At 41.1% G+C, this 20,506-nt stretch overlaps 1 protein-coding gene and 1 long non-coding RNA gene across 2 annotated transcripts; both read right to left on the minus strand.

Moving 5' to 3' along the window:
- Positions 1-1,647: 1,647 nt before the first annotated feature.
- On the minus strand, positions 1,648-8,772 carry LOC308385495 (uncharacterized protein). The gene is made up of 4 exons (XM_080864447.1): positions 8,493-8,772; positions 6,314-6,419; positions 4,708-5,388; positions 1,648-3,043 (listed from the first exon to the last, which is right to left on the minus strand). The coding sequence occupies exons 2-4, from the start codon at positions 6,329-6,331 to the stop codon at positions 2,426-2,428; spliced, it is 1,317 nt and encodes a 438-aa protein (XP_080720573.1). The 5' UTR covers positions 6,332-6,419; positions 8,493-8,772; the 3' UTR covers positions 1,648-2,425.
- Positions 8,773-12,548: 3,776 nt separating this feature from the next.
- Positions 12,549-17,394, minus strand: LOC308385691. The gene is made up of 3 exons (XR_013969600.1): positions 17,238-17,394; positions 16,221-16,406; positions 12,549-14,764 (listed from the first exon to the last, which is right to left on the minus strand). It is a non-coding gene; the product is annotated as an uncharacterized lncRNA (long non-coding RNA).
- Between the last annotated feature and the right edge of the window lie 3,112 nt (positions 17,395-20,506).

Raw genomic sequence — 20,506 nt, forward strand, 5'->3', positions numbered from 1 at the left:
CTACATTTGACTTGATTCACAGAAAGTCTTAATGAAGGAGGATTTACACCTTTCTTCAACAGGAAGAGGAAATATATGCAGGCACCAACTACTGACAATGTGACACATTTAATCTCACTTTATAGGATTTCTGTTCCTTTTTCTGTCAAAGACAGAATTATCGATGAACATAATTTAGATAGACGTGTTTGGCAGTTAGCCTCTGATGGTATGTCTTGGCAGAACGGACCCCAGCTGTGAAAGGGATTAGAGTAGGACCCCTAAGAGCCTAGATCCTGATGGTGGAGACGAAGGTGGTTTATATGGAGCCTGAGTGAAGAGGGGCAAAGAAGAGGAGGGGGTGGGTTGCACAAAGGCGTCTGTAAAGGCCAATGGCAGATGCAAGGTTAGATTTAAAGTATGGGGCATGACTGCTGATTGGTCTGGTGAAGGCGGAACTGGACCAGTGATAACACAAAGAGTTTGACAGTGTGGGAAAGTCAGAGTGATAAAGCTTAGATTTAGCTGGCAGCACACTCCAGGCCTCAAGGGTCAATGACCTGCAGGTTTTAGATCTCACCCTGGGTCAACACACCTGATTCAAATGATTGTTTCATTACCAGGCCTCTGGAGAACTTCAAGAAATATCGAGAAGGTCATTTAGCCATTTAAATCAGCTGTGCTGGATCAAAGATACATCTAAAACCTGCAGGACACCGGCCCTTGAGGCCTGGTTTTGGACACCCCTGGCATAGATCTTGGTTATGGAACTTCATTTATTTATTTATTTATTTATCTTCACACCACATTATGGCTTTATAAGTTCTACTCTGAGTTCTAGTTAATTTTATTTTACCATCAGTTATTTCATAATTTATGGACTTGAATCTTGCTTTAACTTTGGATTGAACTCTTTTATCTAAGACACAAAAAATGTTTACTGTATGTCAATAGACACCAATAAAACATGCATGAGACAGAGTTGGTTTTCAAACCTTTTTCCATCACTTGTCTGTCAGGCTCCCGTTTACAGATCAAAAAGACGAGAAAAAGGCCAAACCTCCTCAACCTGGTGAAACCAAACTACAGATGCTGGACCCAGGGCGGATTAGGACTACATGTTTGATATGGATACATCATAGATTCATAAGGTTTTCACTGTTAACCGTGCTAATTTCAGTTACTGCCCCAATGCACTAATCAATGGAGAATTTTGGATTGACCTCGAGGCGAACCAGACTGCATGAGACACGTTTATAGAGCAAAAGACATTGAAATAGTTTTTCGTTTTAAAGCGAAAGTAAACTTTATTGTCATCTCTGCTATATACAGTACAGTATATAGAGATGAGACGACGAGGCTCCAGTTCCATTCAGTGCAAAAAGAACAACAATTAATATAGGAAGAGTAGGAATAAATATACACTATAAGACTAAGGTAAGGGGAGTAAATATACACTTTGAGGTAAAAAAGGTTAATTTCAGTCTAACTTTACAATTTAGAATTGTGATTTAAAGTGACCTTGAAGTGGTTTAAAATGACCAACGTAGCAGCTTTACAGTTTACAGTATGAGTGATTTAAAGTGACCTTGAGTGAAATAAAGTCACCAACATAAGCAGGATTGAGTGTAGGATTGTAGGATGGGTCCAATGGCTGTAACGATAATATACGATTATTTCTTTATTTTTCACACTGAAACATTTAATAAGACAAACTTTAAAGTTAATTAAATATAGCTACAAACTAACATGTGGGCAAGGTTACATGAAACGAACTGAGCCTAAATTAGAAACCAAAACTAAAAGATTAAATCATTTGAATTAACTGAAAAAAACGAGTCAGGAAATGAGTCTCAGTGCTGCCATATTTATCAAAATAAAATATCGAATGGCTTCAGGTTCAGGTTAGATTCGATTATTTGTAGGTACATTTGGTTTCCACTGAGCAACTCATCCATGTTAAAATGAAAAACTTTCATTAATCTTTGGTTCTCTTCCACAGCATGTTTATGTCTCTTCTTCATCCCAGCTCCCTTCATAAAAGGGACTTTTTCCTTCCCACTGTGGCCAAAGCACTTGCTCGAAGGGAGTAAACTGATTGCTGGGACAAAGGCTTTTACTTCTGCGGGCCACCACTGTAAATAAGTATTACACAGAAGTACAGCCCAGGTCTAGTTCAAATTTAAAATTATACTGGTCCCATGGTTAGTCATGTATGCCACAGCTCAGAACGCCAGGGCCTCTGACTACCACCTGGTCCAAATGGCACTAAACCCATATGGCACCTCCTGTTGGTGGTGAATGTCTGTAGTTTTCAATGGTTGCCACTTATTAAATACAAAGAGTATCACTGCCAGTCCAAAAGTCATAGCTATGTCATAAGAACCAGGTGTGACATTAGCTGACTCTTTACAGGGGTAAACAGTCAGAACTATGTGGAGCCTGATCAGGAAGAGGTTCTTTCTGTCTGTTCAGATTTGTTGTGATCCAATGGCAGCAAAGATTTTAGTCCTGCATGATCATGCAGATGTTTGGTCAGAGCAGATAATGAAGTGAACGGTTTTGCACATTGGTCACACTGAAATAGCTTATTTGCAGAGTGCGATCGTTTGTGTTTGGAGTATGAACTGAGATTCTTGAAGCTCTTGTCACACTGGTCACAGCTGAAGTTTCCTTCAATGTGTGTACGTTCATGATCATTACGAGTATTTGCACGAGAGAAGCTTCTGTCACAGTGTCTGCACTTGTATGGTTTCTCTCCTGTGTGGACTCGTTTATGAGCTTTAAGCTCACCTGCAGTGGTGAAGGATGACCCACACTGGTCACAGAGGTTCGTTTTAATGCTACTGTGAATGAGTTCATGGCGCTTTAATTCGCCTGCTGTGGGGAAGCCTTTCCCACATTCTTTGCAGTACTTGAGTTTGTGTCCAGTGTGTCTACGTAGATGTATTTTTGGGCTCCTTTGCCAATTGAAAGTTTTTCCACAAATGTCACAATGAAACGCTTTCCCACCACCACAGTGATGACAGGGTTGAGAACTGGATCCATCTGTGTCGCTCTGCTTCTAAACAAAGACACAAACACAGTCAGAGTCAGGGAATTTCTTCAAAATCTTTTTTCCTGAAGGTTGCCTGAAATTAAGAGAATCTCTGCCAATGTCCAGTTACATTTTACTATGTCAGTGATAACTAAAAAGTAAAATATAGTTATTGTAGGTATACCAAAAAGAATACAACAATAACACTCATGTACTTTCAACTAATGCGTTCACACCGAACGCATTAGAAGCGACCAGAGCTTCAGGTTAACATGTAAAGTCAATGGAGGAGCGTGATGAAGCGCGACAGATTTGCATCGCAAAAAACACTTTTCTGCCTGATTCGCGCAAAAAGAAGCCTGGCTGATGCGTTTGAAGCGCGAAGTAAAATACGCACTGCAGTTTGTGTGGTGCATTTTGTGCATTCCCGCTTATTGCGTCTACCGCTTGAGTTGGAAAAATCGGAACTCCAGCGTCAAGTCGCGCCGCGAAAACCAATCAGGAGCCTCCAGGGCAGAAACAATGTTCTTATTTTTCTCCTCCTTCTCCCTGAGGCTCTTCCACTTTAAGCTGGGTCCTTTTTATTCCTGTCTCTCTGTAAATAGTTATATTTTATATATTCATGTTTAATGTTTTTCAGTTTGAGCATCTTAATATTGTTTCAAATAAATTTTTGTAATGACTAATGTGTAAAGCGTCCTTTACGCCGCTGCTCTGCTCTCCACGGTGAATAGAGAAGGGAGACCCTCTCTTCAAACGCTAGATCGACAGCTGCCATCTGGCACTACTTCCTCCCACATTTCCGCTTCACGGGCATGAAAATTGCATATTTTAAAGCCTGACCAGTTCGCTTTGGACGTGCTTCGAGGTGCGAATGCGCACACGACCAGTGAATGCACCATTACTCTAAAATTGTCACTTGAAATAACAAACTTAATGTTTCTTTGCAATATTAATCTAATATTTTTACAATTATGTAGAAATTTAGTGTTACACTTTTATTTTCTTTATATTTCACCACTTTATCATCATTGGACAATGTCTTCGATTAGATTAGGTGGCACTCATGGGGATCTTTTTATGGTTGACATTTTTTATATGACCTCGTACAGAAGCTGAAGCGGAAAACTTTATCTCTGACAGTGGTTGAAATTCCCTCATAGTAAATCCCTCAGGTGCGTCAAAGATAACTAAAATGTGTTTTGAACGGAGACAGAAGAATTTGTGCCTCAAAAGTTTAGGTGTGGACAGTTTCTAAGGCCCACTTACCAGCTGTAATGGAAGTGTTATGAAAACATTAATGTTAACAACCAGCAGTGGCATCACAGGCAAACAGCCTACTTGAGAGTAGACTATTTAGTTGTGGTTGTTTTTTAAGTCTTATATCTTTATAATGACACTACAATTCTTTTTATTCTATGTAGACCAGACAGAAAATGAGTAACTGTAAACTCACATACAGCCACATTTTTACAGAAATAATCTTTTAATACCATGAAAGTGCCATTAAATAATATAGTTACATAAAGGTTTGTTTTGTTGACCTAATCATGAAAGAAACAAAACAAAAAATGATATTGAAATGTGATGAATCTCCTGTACATACAGCATAGTTGCTAATATTGTAACAAAATTTAATAAGCAGAGTTGTTCAAACACTAAAATTACAAGATAAAAATGTAAACACATACCTCGCAGTAACTGCACTTGTAGAGTTTCTTCCTGGTGTGGATCTGTTGGTGCGCTTTGAGGGAACTTGGATCTTTAAAAGCCTTATCGCACACGTCACATTTATAAGGTCTCTCTCCAGTGTGAGTGAATTTGTGGATTTTTAAGTCTCTGTTTGTCATAAACACTTTTCCACACTGTTCACAGTAGTACACATCCTCTTTGGTGTGAATGCGTAGGTGTGCATTTCGGTGCCCTACTTGGCTGAAGGTTTTTCCACAAACCTCACAGCTGTATGCCTTAATTCCAGAGTGGGCAACTTGATGAGTCCATAAGCCGCTACGGTGAGCAAAGACTTTACCACACTGATCACAGCTGTACTGTTTAACGCCACTGTGGATACGTTTGTGCTCTTCCAACCCTTCTTTCCGAGAGAAACACTTCCCACACTGATTGCAAGTATGTTCTTTAACTCCACTATGAATGAGCTGGTGTCTTTTTAAACTTCCAGGCTGTCTAAAAGACTTTCCACACAAGTCACAGCTAAACGGTCTCTCTCCAGTGTGAATGACTTGATGTTTTTTTAATGAGACCTTCCAGGTAAAACCTTTCCCACAATCGTCACAGGTGTATGTTTTGTCTCTCTTTCTTCTGTGAGGTTTGTCGGCCTCCTGAGAGCGCTGACTTCTCGCTCCATGTTGGTCCTGCAGTGACAGAGATACAAACAGAGGCAGTGAGTGAAATGCAGTCGTGGAACAAACTCAACCTTCAAACTTCCTCCATTAACACGAGCTTTAAACCTGATGTTGAATCATGGCAGTTGCCAAATACCTTGTGGATTACCCCAACCTTCTGGTGACAGGAGCATACTTTACTATCAATTATTCATTTTTCCATAACTTAACCATTAGAATATCTGTAAATGGCTATACCTAGTGTTTAGATTGAGATATTAATTAAAACTATACCAGACCCCTTATGACAAAGAAGCAACTAAAAGTGGTAAATATCATCTCTCTTATGTTTCTCATCCCCACCCAGAACAAGCAGTAATTAGTAGAGTGAAGCTGATTAAAGCAGGATTATCACGATGCTACAAACTCAATCTCAATACCCAGAAAATTACCTGACTGCCAGAGGGAGGGGAAAAAGAAAATCAGAACAATACTGGACCATGAAAACGTATCCAGCTACTATCCTGTTTATTTTCTCTACTTCTAGTCATATTTCACTGCTGATCAGCTGAGAGTTGTTGGGTGGCACTCCACTGTTTTAATCCTATGATATTGTTGAAATGGGAGCTTTAAAGACTTCACAATATTTCTCATAAAGACCAGGGCTGTCACTCTGAGATGTTTGTAGATCAGATTATGTTTAAATGGGAAATTATTACATTTAAAATTTGGGGGTTTAATATGAATTTCAATTTTCTTAATCTGCTATTTTAGTGTCCTGTTAATGTGTGATCTTCTTATTTCATCTATTAACTTGATTCTTGTTTGTATAGGTATGAATGTGTAGCCTGGGGCTAACACACAGCAGCCGATGTGGAACCAGCTCCCAGTTTAGATTTGAGAGCCGATGAAGTGCACCCAGATTCACCAACAGAGAAACTGATATTTTTCTCACCTTTTCTGCGAAACTCATTGTTTCCTTTGTAGTGAGTCAGCTGAGACCAAATAGCTGAAAATCTTTCTCTGCTGCTCCGTCAGACTCTTCTCCTCCTGCTGATCAGCTGGGACAAAGAACAGATTTTTATTAGACAACGAGACTACTGAGAGGGACTACAAAGAGAGAGAATACTACACTGGCGTCCCTTCATTGACTCTCTGTTAAATCGAGAAGTGAATTTTAAATCTTCCTCCTCACATACAAGGTCTTGAATAATCCGGCCCCATCTTAATGACCTCAAAATACCATGTTTCCACTGCAGACCACTTTGCTGCAGGTTTACTTGCCGTTCTTATGATATTTGAAAGTAGAATGGGAGGCAGAGACTTCAGCTTTCAACCTCCTGTTGCCCCTCTCTGCTGCAGAACTAGCTCCCAGTTTGGATTTGGTAGGCAGATTCTACTTTTGAGATAAGCTTCACAACACTCATCTTTGATCAAGATGGATGTCAGTGTAAACTTTTTACATCACATTTAGCCCGAGATTGAATTTTGTGTCATTTCTATACAAAACCTAACACAAGTATAAAAAAGTGCTTTTCATAGGTTTTTTGAACCACAGAACTTTTTAGCCTGAAACACAGTTTTTTGCAAAGTCAAACTTTAGTGTACCCATTGTACGACAAGGCCCAGACATTTTTCTTTCCTTCTCGGTTTTGTTACTTTAAAATGATGAAATGATGAGCCAAAAGTGCATTCATGCCTGTATTTCCCGAATAAAAACTCAAATAACAAAAAACTTACTTAAAATTCTCCTGTTTAATAAAACTTATAGTTAATGTTGGATCAAGTGACCCTGAATGCTTCATTAGTTATGCTGCAACAGGCTCATGCTGCTGAGGCCTTCCCATGATGCAATGAGCACGTCTTCACACACCTCTTTTTTTAATCCACATGTGTTAATGTGTCACTGCTGCGTTCTTTGTTATTATTAAACTCGGTGTGTCTTCTGTCCCATCTCACCCCTCCCATAGCACATTGGTGCATCTCCCTGAGTCTGGCGGACATGCACAAACACATGCACATGCTCAGTGGAGTTGCAGCTTCTATGTGAGGCTTTATTAATTGCTCCTTGGGGATAAATAAAGTCTTTCTGATTCTGATATAGCCTAAAAGACAGCATGTTTGCAAACATTAACCAGATTTATGTAGCTAGCTACATAGAAACAGTGAATATCAGCTTCCTCTTAAGCTGGGCTTTTACTCCTAGCTCTGTACATGCTCACAAAAACAGGCATATCGGGCATCAAAATGACCCCTATGAGTGCACAATACTCTAATAAGCGACCTTATCAGACGGTGATACAATGCAGATGACAAGTCTGTAAAGAGAATCAAAGTGTAACAGTAAAATTGCTACATTGTTGCACATAACACGCTCTTCATTTGTAACCTCACAGCTGTCCAGTAGAGCTCTCAAACTTTAAAATGGACACATTTAAACATTTAATGTTATTTAGGCATCCTGCCACAAAATATGACCAATAATTTTAACACCTGCTGCTATCAAGTAAAAATGTGATATTTCCAAGTTGGGTTTTAAAAATTTAGTAACTCCCCTGCAAACAACCTCCCTGGCTTTTGGAGTATAGATAGCCGAGTTCCCCAATTTCAGCTTAAGCCTAATTTTCTCCTGGCCTCAACACACAGACCGCAGTCACCGGTGCATGTCTTTCTTTTTGTCTCCTGCAGTTTGTGTTTTGTCTTATGTGTTGTTACTGGTATCTCTATTCTCTCCTCATCACTCTCACTGCTGTCTGCAGATCATTTTAGGAGTTCACTTCCTCTCATGTGTTCATCCACAGCAGCTGGACAATAAAGTTTATTGTGACCCTGATACTGCAGCAGATCGCTCTCATCCATTTCCTGTTATCACTTCAAATAGAAATGAGGCTGTAGAGGTTTGGTGCAGGCAGAAAAACAGCTGCAGGGACAATGAAAAGACTTTTCTGCTCCAACTTCTCCCAGCATGCTGAGCTAATGATTAGTTGGTGTTTTTCTCCAAACACTCTCTCACTCTTCTCTCAACGTGTTCACAATAAACTGTGAACAGACACCGAGGAGAGCAGCAGAAGACCTCATTCAGGAGCTAAACTCAACATGAACTGAACTCACAGTAAAGTTAGCTCGGTGCTTACCTTTAGATGAGCCCACAAACCGAGAGAAACTCCGCGATGAAGCTGCAACTCTTTCCAAACACAGGAAACAGATCAGGGAGCAGAGACCCACGTGGTTCACGCGGTTGTCAGGTGCGATCGTAGCTACAGGTGACGCCACGCGCTGTTTTCTGAAGCCGTTTGAAAGCATCGGGACGAGCGTTTCCGCGGTCGCCATCTTGGTGATAGAAAACCCACGTAACTTTGGAAGCACGGATCTGGCTGTGAAACGGCTTGCTCATTGGCTAATAATTTGTGATTGACAGGCTCCTGTCCAATGAGCATGCGGAGAATATCAAATCCGATTCTTCTTATTAAAATACGGTATGACCAAGAGGATCCCTCAGGGATGGAGAAGTGAACTTGATTGAACTGTGATTAGCAGAGTCGTAACAGCTTTGGTATCTGTAAGAGCCAAAGTCAATGTTTATGTTTTGCTTATTTGTTACGGTGGCACAGGTGTATAGCTTTACCTGCGTCTTAGGTGATGGCATGTGGGTGTGGTCACAGTCTATTTACCTGATGCAGGTGTGTTGGGTGAGTGGATGTGGGCAAACTTTTCTGTTGAGCGTCATTTTTTGGCACACCAGTTAATCCATGCGCTATTTGTAAATTGATTGAAAGCGCAAACGTTTGTTTTTGTTTTGTTCTTAAAATAAATGCGCAAAGTACAAGTCCGACTCATATGGATTATTGGAGGCGCGTCACAGGGACACAACCAACTCAGCCGGCCGCGGCTTTATTTATGGATGAAAGTCGCAACAGTATCGATCTGATACTGAGTTACTACAGGACGGGTATTCCTGATGCTAGTAAATGCAGCTTATGCGGGCTCCATATTGTGTCATGATTTCTGAGATTAATTATCTTCAGTTTACAAATTATGAACACATACACCAGTTTAGCCTCTGTACAAAACCACAGCGGATTTCCAATCAAGTGCAGATGTTTAATTTACTTCAAACACAGTCCCTATTTCCAGAGGCTTAAACGTATTAATTAAGGACTATCCCATTTCATTCCCCACAGTTTTTTTGAATGAGACATTCACTGACCCTGTCTGAAGTGACCCGAAGTCACCTGCACATCTGTTTGGTCTGCTTTTATATGAAGTGCATGAACCATCACTGTAACCAGTAGCGGTTTTTGATACGGGCGGTTGCCCTAGTGGGCATCGGCAAAAATAAATAAATAATTGCTCGTACTCATGCTGCTCCAACATCAGCCAGCGCATATTGGGAATGGCATGGGCGCCAATCGTTTTTCTATCGCCCATTTGCTGGGAGTAAGGGCGCCCTCCGTTTGCGAGGTGCGCCTGCTGCTTGCGGCACAGAAAGGAGAGGGCGGGGCGGCGGGGGATTCTCTGACCGGCTGGAGCAGCATCTAATAACCGACTCGCAAAATAAAAACAAAATAAAAACAAATCAACAAACACTAAAACACCAGACATCATGATACAGACTTATAATTTGCACCCATGTTTTTCCTCGGTGCTCCTGCTCGCTGCTGAAGTCAAAGTAAACTTTATTGTCATCTCCGCTACAGACAGTCCAGAGAGACGAGACGACGAGGCTCCAGTTACAGCAGTGCAAGTAAACAAACAATAAATATAAGAAGAGTAAGAAAATAAATATACACATTAGGACTCGGGGTAAAGGGATCAATAACAATTTAAAATGTATAATTTACAGTTTGATGATTTAAAGTCTCACACACAACCTGTCGAAAGGGGCGGGGCCGGCTGCTTCCAGATAGAGCACATTTCATTCATAATGATGTAAATCCAAGCCCATTATGTATTCATGATTTGAATCCTGGGTTGTGTGAAATCCCAGAAATAAAACCTACACAAAGGGAATCTGTGAACTAAGGTGTAGGTCTGTTAGGTTATGTTGTGGTGATCCTCGAGTTGAGGGATGGGTGTTCATACTGGAGTGCAAAATTAAAACCAATGGAAGATGTACAAGAAAAGTTCAAAGCCATCAGGTGCTCAGTTTAGAAAAAATAGAAAAGGGTGATAACAGGGTTCTTGCCATGATAACAGGGTTCTTGCTGATCGGAGCTGGCTTGGCCCTGACTTATCGGAGAAATAAGAGAGCGGAACCAGCTGTTCAAACTCCCCCTAAGCTGACCGCTGGAATTGAAGCGATGGGACGAGGCGCGGCCTCCCACACCGAACGCAGCATGGTTAACACCTTGGAGACGCTTACAGCTGCCGTGAAGACTCAAACTAACACCATTGAGCGTATGATGGGATACATCAGAGAGGGGCCTGCTCACAATAACACCCTTGAGCGAAAGTTGGATAACATCGCGGAACGGCTCACTGCAGCTGTGGGGTCTCAGAACCAAAAGAATGACAACACCACGGAACAGAAGCTTGATACCATCATGGGGAGGCTCGCAGCGCTCCAACGGGAAATCGAGGCCCCAGTGTCAGAGTGCTAAATTCGCTGCTCGCATAAAGGAGAAATCAACAATATTCAACATTTGGACACCACGGCGCCAGCTGCTAGGCCCAAGGCTGGAGCCCACCAAAACAACTCCCTGATAACGACTGTGTGATGACTATTCTTCCCATCCCATGAAGGACACCTGGATCGGCTGGAGGACTGTTTACTTAGCCTGATACAGCGAAGGACACTGTCTCAGCTGAACTATGGACACGCACACACATACACTTACACTGATAAGCACGCACTCATCCCCCTTCCCGTCCAAACGCCTTCGATGCTTGTTCCTGCGGGGGAAGGCAGCGGGTCTGCGTGCCGCGCTGAAATGATAGCATGGTGCAGGACGACTGCTGTGTTCCTTCGAATCACCCCCCACCCCCCTATCCATCCCCTGTGGCTTGTCATGTGCTCTGATGTTGTGATGTGGACATTAATGTGCTCTCTGTGCAGAGGAGTTTTTTTGTTTCCTGTTCTCATGCTGTCCTCCCATAGGTTGCCCAGCGTGTGAAGAGGTCTCTTTTTTTCCTCTTGTACTTTTCCCAATGTTGTGTAATTTTTTCAGTGTTATTCTCTCAACGCTGCCGGTCTCCGACTGTATTCCCTTGTGTTGTCTTGTTGTTGTGTGTGTAAGTCGGGGGGGGGGGGGGGTCCTATTCCTCTGTGGGGCAACCTGCATATGGCCAATAAAGCATTCATTCATTCATTCATTCATTCATTCAAAAGAAGAGGAGGAGAAACGAGCAAAAGATACAGGTAAGCAGACGTGTGATTGGATAATGGCAGCTCATCCTGAAACAATCAGAGTCAGAATACTTTATTAATCCCTAAGGAAATAATGTGGGTTACAGTTGCTCCAAGAAGAAATGGTAAAAATAGTAACAGTAACAGACTAAACTCAAAACAATATGTTATGTTACAGATTTTAATATTAATTAGTCAGTGTCAGTTGTTGATTTGTCCTGTTCTCATTGTATGACGAATTATGATGGCTGTTTGGTAGCTGTTTGCATACTATGTATACTCTCTCTCTCTTCATATGTGTGTGTGTGTGTTTTTGGGGAAATTCAGTATGGTTCCGACAACACTTTTATGTTAATATGTTTTATGTGTGTGTGGCGGGGGAAGGGGGATTCCAATCAAATTGATTCATGTTTGTGGCTGTAATGTGACAAGATGTGGAAAAGTTCAAGGGGGCCGAATACTTTTGCAAGCCACTGTATAAAATATCCTTGCTCTTATACACAGCGACTTTACCATTTCTGGTTCGGGACCACTGTCTTCTAAAGGCTGGTGAATCTTCTGGTACAAAATGTGGAGAAGTAAATGTGATGCATTCAGCTATGAATGGAGCGGACAATGTACACTCCAATAGTGGATTTAGTGATCAGTGGTCATGACACTTTGCATGCTAATGATTAACAGCCTTCATTATTCATTATGCACAGATGAACAGAATCAACTTCTGGGATTTCCTTACCTGGATGATTGAGCATGCATCAAGATATTACCCACAATTACTTAGGTACAAGGGAACAAAGGGACAGCAAGTCAGTTTTATCATAAATGACACACATTTATGACTTACAATAAAAATATTTTTATTGCAACATAAAAAAAAGAATGTAGGTTTGTCTCTTCATGGAGCATCGTAAGAAAACACAGACCACTGAAAACTTTACACATTACCTCGTCCCCCGCGGCATGAGCCTTACTTTTTCAAAGTCAAAGTCAACTTTATTTGTCAATTCTGCCACATGTACAGGACATACAGAGAATAGAAATTTCGTGACTCTCAAACCCTAGATGAAATAGCAAATGAACATTTAAATATAATTTTGGTTCCCTTAGCTGTGTTAGAAGATTCCTCAGTTATATAAAACTTGTACATAGTTCTGAGCTTGGGTGTACTGAGTATGCTTTTGGGGTTCTGTTACCTGTACACTCCGTGTTTTGTGACAATAGAGCCCATTTAAAACACATTTCCTGTGAGTTACAACAGAAGTGGCACAGCACTGACACTGATAATTACCTCACAATGAACAGCCAAATAAACAGTAACAGGTCTGACAGTTTGACCCAGAAGGTGAACTCTTCTGACATTTTGCTTTTCTTGTGATCAGATGATGGGAGTAATGTTTGCTCTGCATGCTGTTTGTGGACACAGCCAGTGAAGTTAAACTCGCTAAACTTGTGTTGGGATAACTAACTCCATAAGCTAAGATTTTGTAATCGCGGCTCGATCGCTTCACAACATTCATGATCTTCTCTTAAACTCTTTTTCTTTCCATCCTGTCTTGCAGCTCTATTGTCATCATCCTTTCCTGAGTATTGCCCTCTCTTTGAAAAAGGAAGAAGGCGCTCAGAATTGATGTAATCCTGCCCCCACCTTCAACCCAAGTATGTGTGGTAGTCACTGCTACCACACAAACATGTCCTGAACCACGCTCACATACTTCTCTGTCACTTCTGACTTCATCATGCAGTACCACAGTGCCTCTTTTTGCACCCTTTCATGTTTTCACTAGATCTACAAAGACAGTGAAGCTCTGACTTTCTCAGGAAATTAAAGCTGAATTCTGTGAAGCCTGATCTCAAGCTTTTTAAGTTTGACGCAGCATCCAGAAGAACTTTTGTTCAGATCCCCCGTTTCTCCCACTGTGTTCAAATGAACCCTGTCAGGGTAATGTCCCATTGGTCTGCCACTTTTCGCACAGGAGGACACTTTGTGGGTCTTTTGATGGCTCAATAGACTTTTGTAATGGATGAAAGACTTTCCACACTGATCACATACAAATGATTTAACTCGAGAGTGGGTGCGCTGATGTGATTTTAAGCTAGTCATACGAGTAAAAGCTTTTCCACAGTCACCACATACAAATGATTTAACTCCAGAGTGGATGAGCTGATGTGAGTTTAAGCCAGTCATAGACGTAAAAGCCTTTCCACACTGATCACAGCCAAACGGTTTATATCCACTGTGGATGAGCTGATGTGCTTTTAAGTTGCTCTTCTGAGTAAAAGAATTTCCACACTGATCACAGCCAAACGGTTTATATCCACTGTGGATGAGCTGATGTGCTTTTAAGTTGCTCTTCTGAGTAAAAGAATTTCCACACTGATCACAGGTGAAAGGTTTAACTTCACTGTGGATGCCCTGATGTCTCTCTAAGTGATCTCTATCCATAAAAGCCTTTCCACACAGATCACAGATAAATGATTTACCTCCAACATGGATCATATAATGTCTCTTTAAGTGACCTTTTCGAGTAAAAGACATCCCACACTGATCACAGCTGAATGGTTTCACACCGGTGTGGAGTAGCTGATGTTTTTTTAAGTTGCATCTTAGACTAAAGGTCTTTCCACATTGATCACAGCTGAATGGCTTCACACCGGTGTGGATCAGCTGATGTCTTTTTAAGGTGCATCTCAGAGTAAAAGACTTTTCACACTGATCACAGTTGAAAGCTTTAAATCCAGTGTGGATGACCTGATGTAATTTTAAGCTCCATCTAAGAGTAAAGGTCTTCCCACATTGATCACAGCTGAATGGTTTCACACCGGTGTGGATCAGCTGATGTGATTTCAAGTGACCTTTCTGAGTAAAAGACTTTCCACACTGATCACAGCTCAAGCTTCTGTCCTCCCCGTTGGCGTGCTTGCGTCTTCTGATCTGCTTCATAGCAGGAAAAGTCTTTTCCACAGGGATCGCCGCTGGCTCATCTTTACTTTCTGGTGCTGGATGTTTTTGGTTGATGTCATCCATGTGCTCAGGTTTGGGCCTGCTTTCACTTCTTTCTCCTGTAATGACAAAGAACCCAAACAGTGACATCAGGTCTATACCTTCAGCTCATCCACAAGTGCCCCCTCTTACCTCACAAAGCCGTCCGTCAAAATATTGTCAGACATAAACCGGTCCGTGGTGCAAAAAAGGTTGGGGACCGCTGGTCTACAGCTTTCTACCCCCCAAGGACACGTAGTCTAATGTCTTTATTTTTCAGGGCCATGTCCACTTAATACTACACTATTCGGTTATATGGCATTTTAGTTCATATACAGCATAGAATTGAGGCACTTCAAATATTTTCATCTCAACACCTCCTCCCTGGAGATAAGGAGGAGTCTCACTATCTGCCTAATAGGGGTGGGGGAAAAAATCGATACTGTGTAGTATCGTGATATTTTGTTTGCTAATAATGTATCGATACAGGGACAGCAGAAATCGATATTTTGTTACAAACAATTTTTTCGTGGACTGGAACATGATCTGACTTCATGTTGATCCTTTTTCTGAGCAAGAATCCTGACATTCCTTCACTGTCCAAATGTGTTTAACTTTTTTTTTGGCAGCAATAAACATGACAGTTTGCTTATTTTAATTTAAGACATGTTTTATTTTAATTAAGTTTAAAACTTTTTTATTTAATGTAAAATTAGATTTTGTTTTAATTTACTTTCAAATTCTTCAGTTGCTGAAGGGGCTGCATAGTTTTCATAAATTGCATAGTTCAGAATAGCTATAATTGTACCAGATGGTTGCATTCAGTTAAGTTGGACTAGACTGTAATACAAACCGTTCAGTTTGTCAACAATAAAACTGACTGAAATGAGAGAAAGACTGAGTGTGAGACTTTGTTATTAGATAAAATGAATATTGATAAAGTTTACCTTTATGTACAGAATCTGAATATCGCAAAATATTTTTAAAAAATTGCAATAATATCGTATCGTGCGTTAAGTATTGTGATAATATCGTATCGTGAGTTGTATGGTGATTCCCACCTCTACTGCCTCATGTCTCATGGTGCCTGGGAGTGTCAGTCCAACTCACTCACAATACCCATCTGTGTGTGGAATAACATATTTGATGTTTTCCTATATGTAGAACAAAGTCGCACAAAATGTACTATAGATATTACTAAAGTGATATTGTCAAAACATATGCTCAACACATAAAATAAAGAAATCTCCATCACAAGAGTTAGCAGCTTACACAAGAAAAGACGTCAGAAAGAATATGAAAGAAAAGTGGAAAAGGAAAACAGAGGATTTTTAATGAAGTCGTGATCACTCCACAGACATCACCTTCATATGAAGGGAAACAGAGAGTTGAACTCAAATGATAAACCATTAAGTTCCTGAGGCAGACAAACAGAGAGGCTAAACAGAAGGCAGAAATCAAACCAAAATGAGCTAAGAGAGAGACCCTGTAGAAAATGATGAAGTTAAGCAACCAGTGTAGTTATAACTGACTTACTCTGGATCTCCTCTCAGACTCAGGAGGGGGCGAGCGGGCCGGCTTTGTAGTTGGAGTCGGACCAGCAGAGACAATGGGCTCACTGACCTCCACTCCCCAAGTCAGTCACCACGAGGACAAGTTCTTTGTTTAGAGATGATTTAATCCAAGCTCACCAACAACATCATTCAGCTGTCCTCGTCAGAACTAATGAAATAAAAGCAGTTACATTTAGAAACGTCAGTTTACTAAACATAAAAATATTGCTCTTTTAGCCTCGCTCACATGTTCTGTAAAGATTAAATGACTTAAATCATCACGCTGTTTACAAAAACACATTGTTACCAAACTCAGCGAACAATTGCGCATCCAGAAATAACTGTTTCATGTCGTTTGACATGGAAACTTAAATTTACAAAGACACACTGAACGCACCTTCCTACCAGCTGTAACCTAAAGCTGGGCAGACGCTGTGCGATTTTTTCAGTCGCATTATTCAGCTTCTGCTCGAACTGCACGATTGACTCGCAGGGGTTAGAAGTTCGTAGGTCACGATGCAGAGTCTCACACTATACGGCCCGATGCTCTGATGCGACCTGAGTGCTCACACTGTGCGTCCATAAAATGAAGGTTATAACAGAAATTCTGTCGCTCGCTCTCCCTCTCTGCCTTTCACTCACACAGACACACCACCACCATCAACTTTGCTAAATTGCTAATGAAAAACATGATCAGCTGTGTTTGAGCAGCAATGTAAATCCAACTATTTTCCCGGTTGTGTTTGCGCGTGCGCAGTGCGAGAAGCTGCGGTGACACCCTCCCGAGCAAGCGATTTATGTTCGGGAGCTGCTCGGAGGTGTTAATCGCTTCTCGTTACCCCCACGTATACTACACGACGCACGATGAAGGCCAAAACCGGGCCGATCGACAAAACGGTCGCACGACTCAAAAACTGGCTCAAAATGGGCCAAAAATCGCACAGTGTGAGCCCAGCATAACAGGAGAACGAACGTTCGTCTTCGCAGCTGCAATACACACCTCACAACACGCCGTTCATCAATTACATTAAACACGAGGCGTCGCCACAATACTTTGATACGGGTTCTTCAACAAGTGCCCTACTTTTAAAACTGTGGCAAGACACAGCAAAGAGCACAGTACGTACACCTCTTCTTCTTCGTCTCCTCCCCTGCTTCTTCTTCTTCTTCTTAAATTTTAATGGCGGTTTGCAAACAATAAAATGGTGCGTTACTGCCACCAACTGGTATGGAGTGTCGACCCTCAAGCCCTCCTCAAATGTTTACTCTCTTTTAAAAAGTGGAATAGGGCCTGATAACACTCACGTCTTGAGTCCTTTTGCAGTAAATCAATAAGATCCAGTTTAATTTTTATGTTACTGAGGTTTTGGATCAGTTACCTTCTCTCCACCTGATATTTCTGACAGTGTAATCTAACACGTTCTATAGTTCACCCTTCTCTGCAGTGATCACGTTTCCCTGCATCATGTTTCCCTGTCATGAATAGTTTTGTGTTCAAACCAGTATGTCCAAACCTTATTCTAGAAATGACCACCTCCTCGCGCCTACTCCAAACTGTGCTCCTCATTTCTCCTGCTCTCCTTTGAATTTTATTACAAGCATCGTCCCCTCCTTTCTTTATCCATTGTATTTCTCCCTCTTCTGAAACCACTTTGATGTTTAGATATGTATCCTTTATTTTCTATATAACACATTAATTTGTCATTTATTATTCGCTCCGTAATTTTAAAGATAAATGGTAAATGGCCTGTGTTTATATAGCGCTTTACTAGTCCCTAAGGACCCCAAAGCGTTTTACATATCCAGTCATCCACCCATTCACACACTGGTGATGGCAGCTACATTGTAGCCACAGCCACCCTGAGGAGCACTGACAGAGGCGAGGCTGCCGGACACTGGCGCCACCGGGCCCTCTGACCACCACCAGTAGGCAACGGGTGAAGTGTCTTGCCCAAGGACACAACGACCGAGACTGTCCAAGCCGGGGCTCAAACCGGCAACCTTCCGATTACAAGGCGAACTCCCAACTCAGATGTTAAAGCTATGAGACTGTAATTTCCTGGATTTGTATCATCCTTTCCTGGTTCATGTATGGGCACAACCACAACCTCTTTTTTAAAGTGATTTAATAAATCATCCGTATCTTCTATCTGTTTCAGTAAAGCCCTATTCTCTATGATGGCATTACTCTTCCTCTTCACCCTTCTTCACTAATATTGCCTGAACTGTGGATTTTAACAAACGTTTTTGCCAACACATTTGCCTTCTCCTCATTTTTTACTGCTCTTGCCTCTCCATTCCTCAAGATTGGACATCCATACTCCTCGTTTATTCCATCCATCTGACCGTACCAGCTTTATTTATATGGTTTTATGTTAACGTTTATATAGCGCTTTAAAAAGTACTGTATATATACAGGTAGATTTAAACAAATAAACAAATAAACAAAATAAAATAATTTCATTAAAAATGTTTTTAAAGAAAGTTGAGTCAACCCCTTAAAATAGTGCCAAAGGCTTCAGCAAATCAGTATGTTTTCAGATAAGTTTTAAACTCAGTTATGCTGTCTCATAACACTCCTTTGATAAGATGGGCTTTATTTTGGCTAATTGCCTCAAATATAAAAGCTTGATCTTAAGACCTTATCGCCCGATTTGCCACCTCTGAGACTGCATTACAAGTAGAAGAATTTAATCAGCAACCTCAACATTTATATCAATCTTTTGTATTTCCTGGTCACTGACTAATCTAAATGTTTACCAATCAGCAGTACTGCAACACCACTTCTAAACACCCCCTTTGTCATGTTTCTCTACATTCAGCTCTATCTCAGTCATAGGATAGCGGTCTTTACCTACGGTCGGTACCTGCCATGAACAAATACCTGCCAATGAGTCTGACACTATTGTGAGGTCAGTTGCTGATTCTGAACTTGTTCTAACATTCACTCTTGGACAGAGGTGGGTAATGTCGAGATGAAATATTATTTTATATTCATAATCAATATTACTGTTGTATCATTTATGATTTATCATTGTAATCTTTCATTGACACATTTATTGAAACTGGTGAGGTTATATTAAAGTCTGTATTTCACGGGTTGGCATAAGCACATAATCTTTCATTGCAGGTGCAACTGTAATCATGTTATACACATATTGCATAATTAAAGGGTTGAAGCTCGGTCAAGTTAATTAATGGTTTGAAGCTACGGGCAGCGCGATGTCTGGCCGATCAATGGAGCAAAGTTCAGCTATTGAAAGGTTGCCTACATGTTTATCGTATAATTTACTGCATATTGCCTGTGTGCATTCAGCAGCCTCCTGCATTGAAGTTTGCCTGGTAACAGAGGACGTAGAGGGGGGTCAGGCGCTAAGGTCACAACACAGACACATAGTCTGCCTGAGGGAACTGATTGCAAAGGCTGTGTACCTGTATACGTGACAGTTTAGTTCTGATTAGTCCAGTGTAAGAGTGTAATGACAGGATGCATCTGTTAGGTGGAGGAACATCGGAAGGAACTGTTCTTTTTGGAATATCTCCTGAGATAGAATTACTGGAACATGCATGTTGTTTTTCATCTGTAGTGACGCATGTCACCATGGTCATCATGTCTATAAGTATCACACCCCAACTATTGTTCGGGGAAGATCGATGCTGTTTGAGTGATCGTGCTCGACTTCCCCCCATATACGTTTCAATAAAATCCTTGTTTTGGCGCACCGTACTGGGACTCTGCAGTCGTTGTCTTTCCTCAAAATACGAATCAGGTAACAGTAGTAACGAGTTACATTTACTCCATTACATTTACTTGAGTAAGTTTTTGAAAAAAATGCACTTTTAAAGTATCTTTTTTGCACGATACTTTTTACTTTTACTTGAGTACATTTGTGAAGAAGAAACGGTACTTTTACTCCGCTACATTTGCAAAATTCGACTCGTTACTTTTTAAAAAAATAATTAGTTTAACACATTAGATAACATGACGTCAGTGGAGTTTCTGGTAACTTTTTTTACCAATGAGATGTGGCCATGCAGTCACATGACCAGTTTGAAGCTGTGGTGGGCAGAGCGGCCCAAGCGTTTCAAAGTAGCGACACATGGAAAGAAGAAACATGAAAACATTGCAGAGTCTACGCTAGAGCTGAAGAGGATGAACAGCATTTTCCTCACATGCAAAGAATGTTTCGTTTAAAAGCAGCAGAAAGGAACAGCTATGTCTGCAGTGTCGGTGTCTTCGGTGAGAGCCAAAACAAACCAACTTTTCAG

This window comes from Rhamphochromis sp. 'chilingali', assembly GCF_963969265.1.
Source record: "Rhamphochromis sp. 'chilingali' genome assembly, chromosome: 18".
Lineage (NCBI taxonomy): Eukaryota > Metazoa > Chordata > Actinopteri > Cichliformes > Cichlidae > Rhamphochromis > Rhamphochromis sp. 'chilingali'.

Excerpts from the sequence above, each read along its gene's own strand:
- LOC308385495 (XM_080864447.1), bottom strand. Across the intron at positions 3,044-4,707 it reads ACAAGTGCAGTTACTGCGAG|AAGCAGAGCGACACAGATGG; the intron begins GTATGTGTTTAC and ends GTCTTTGTTTAG.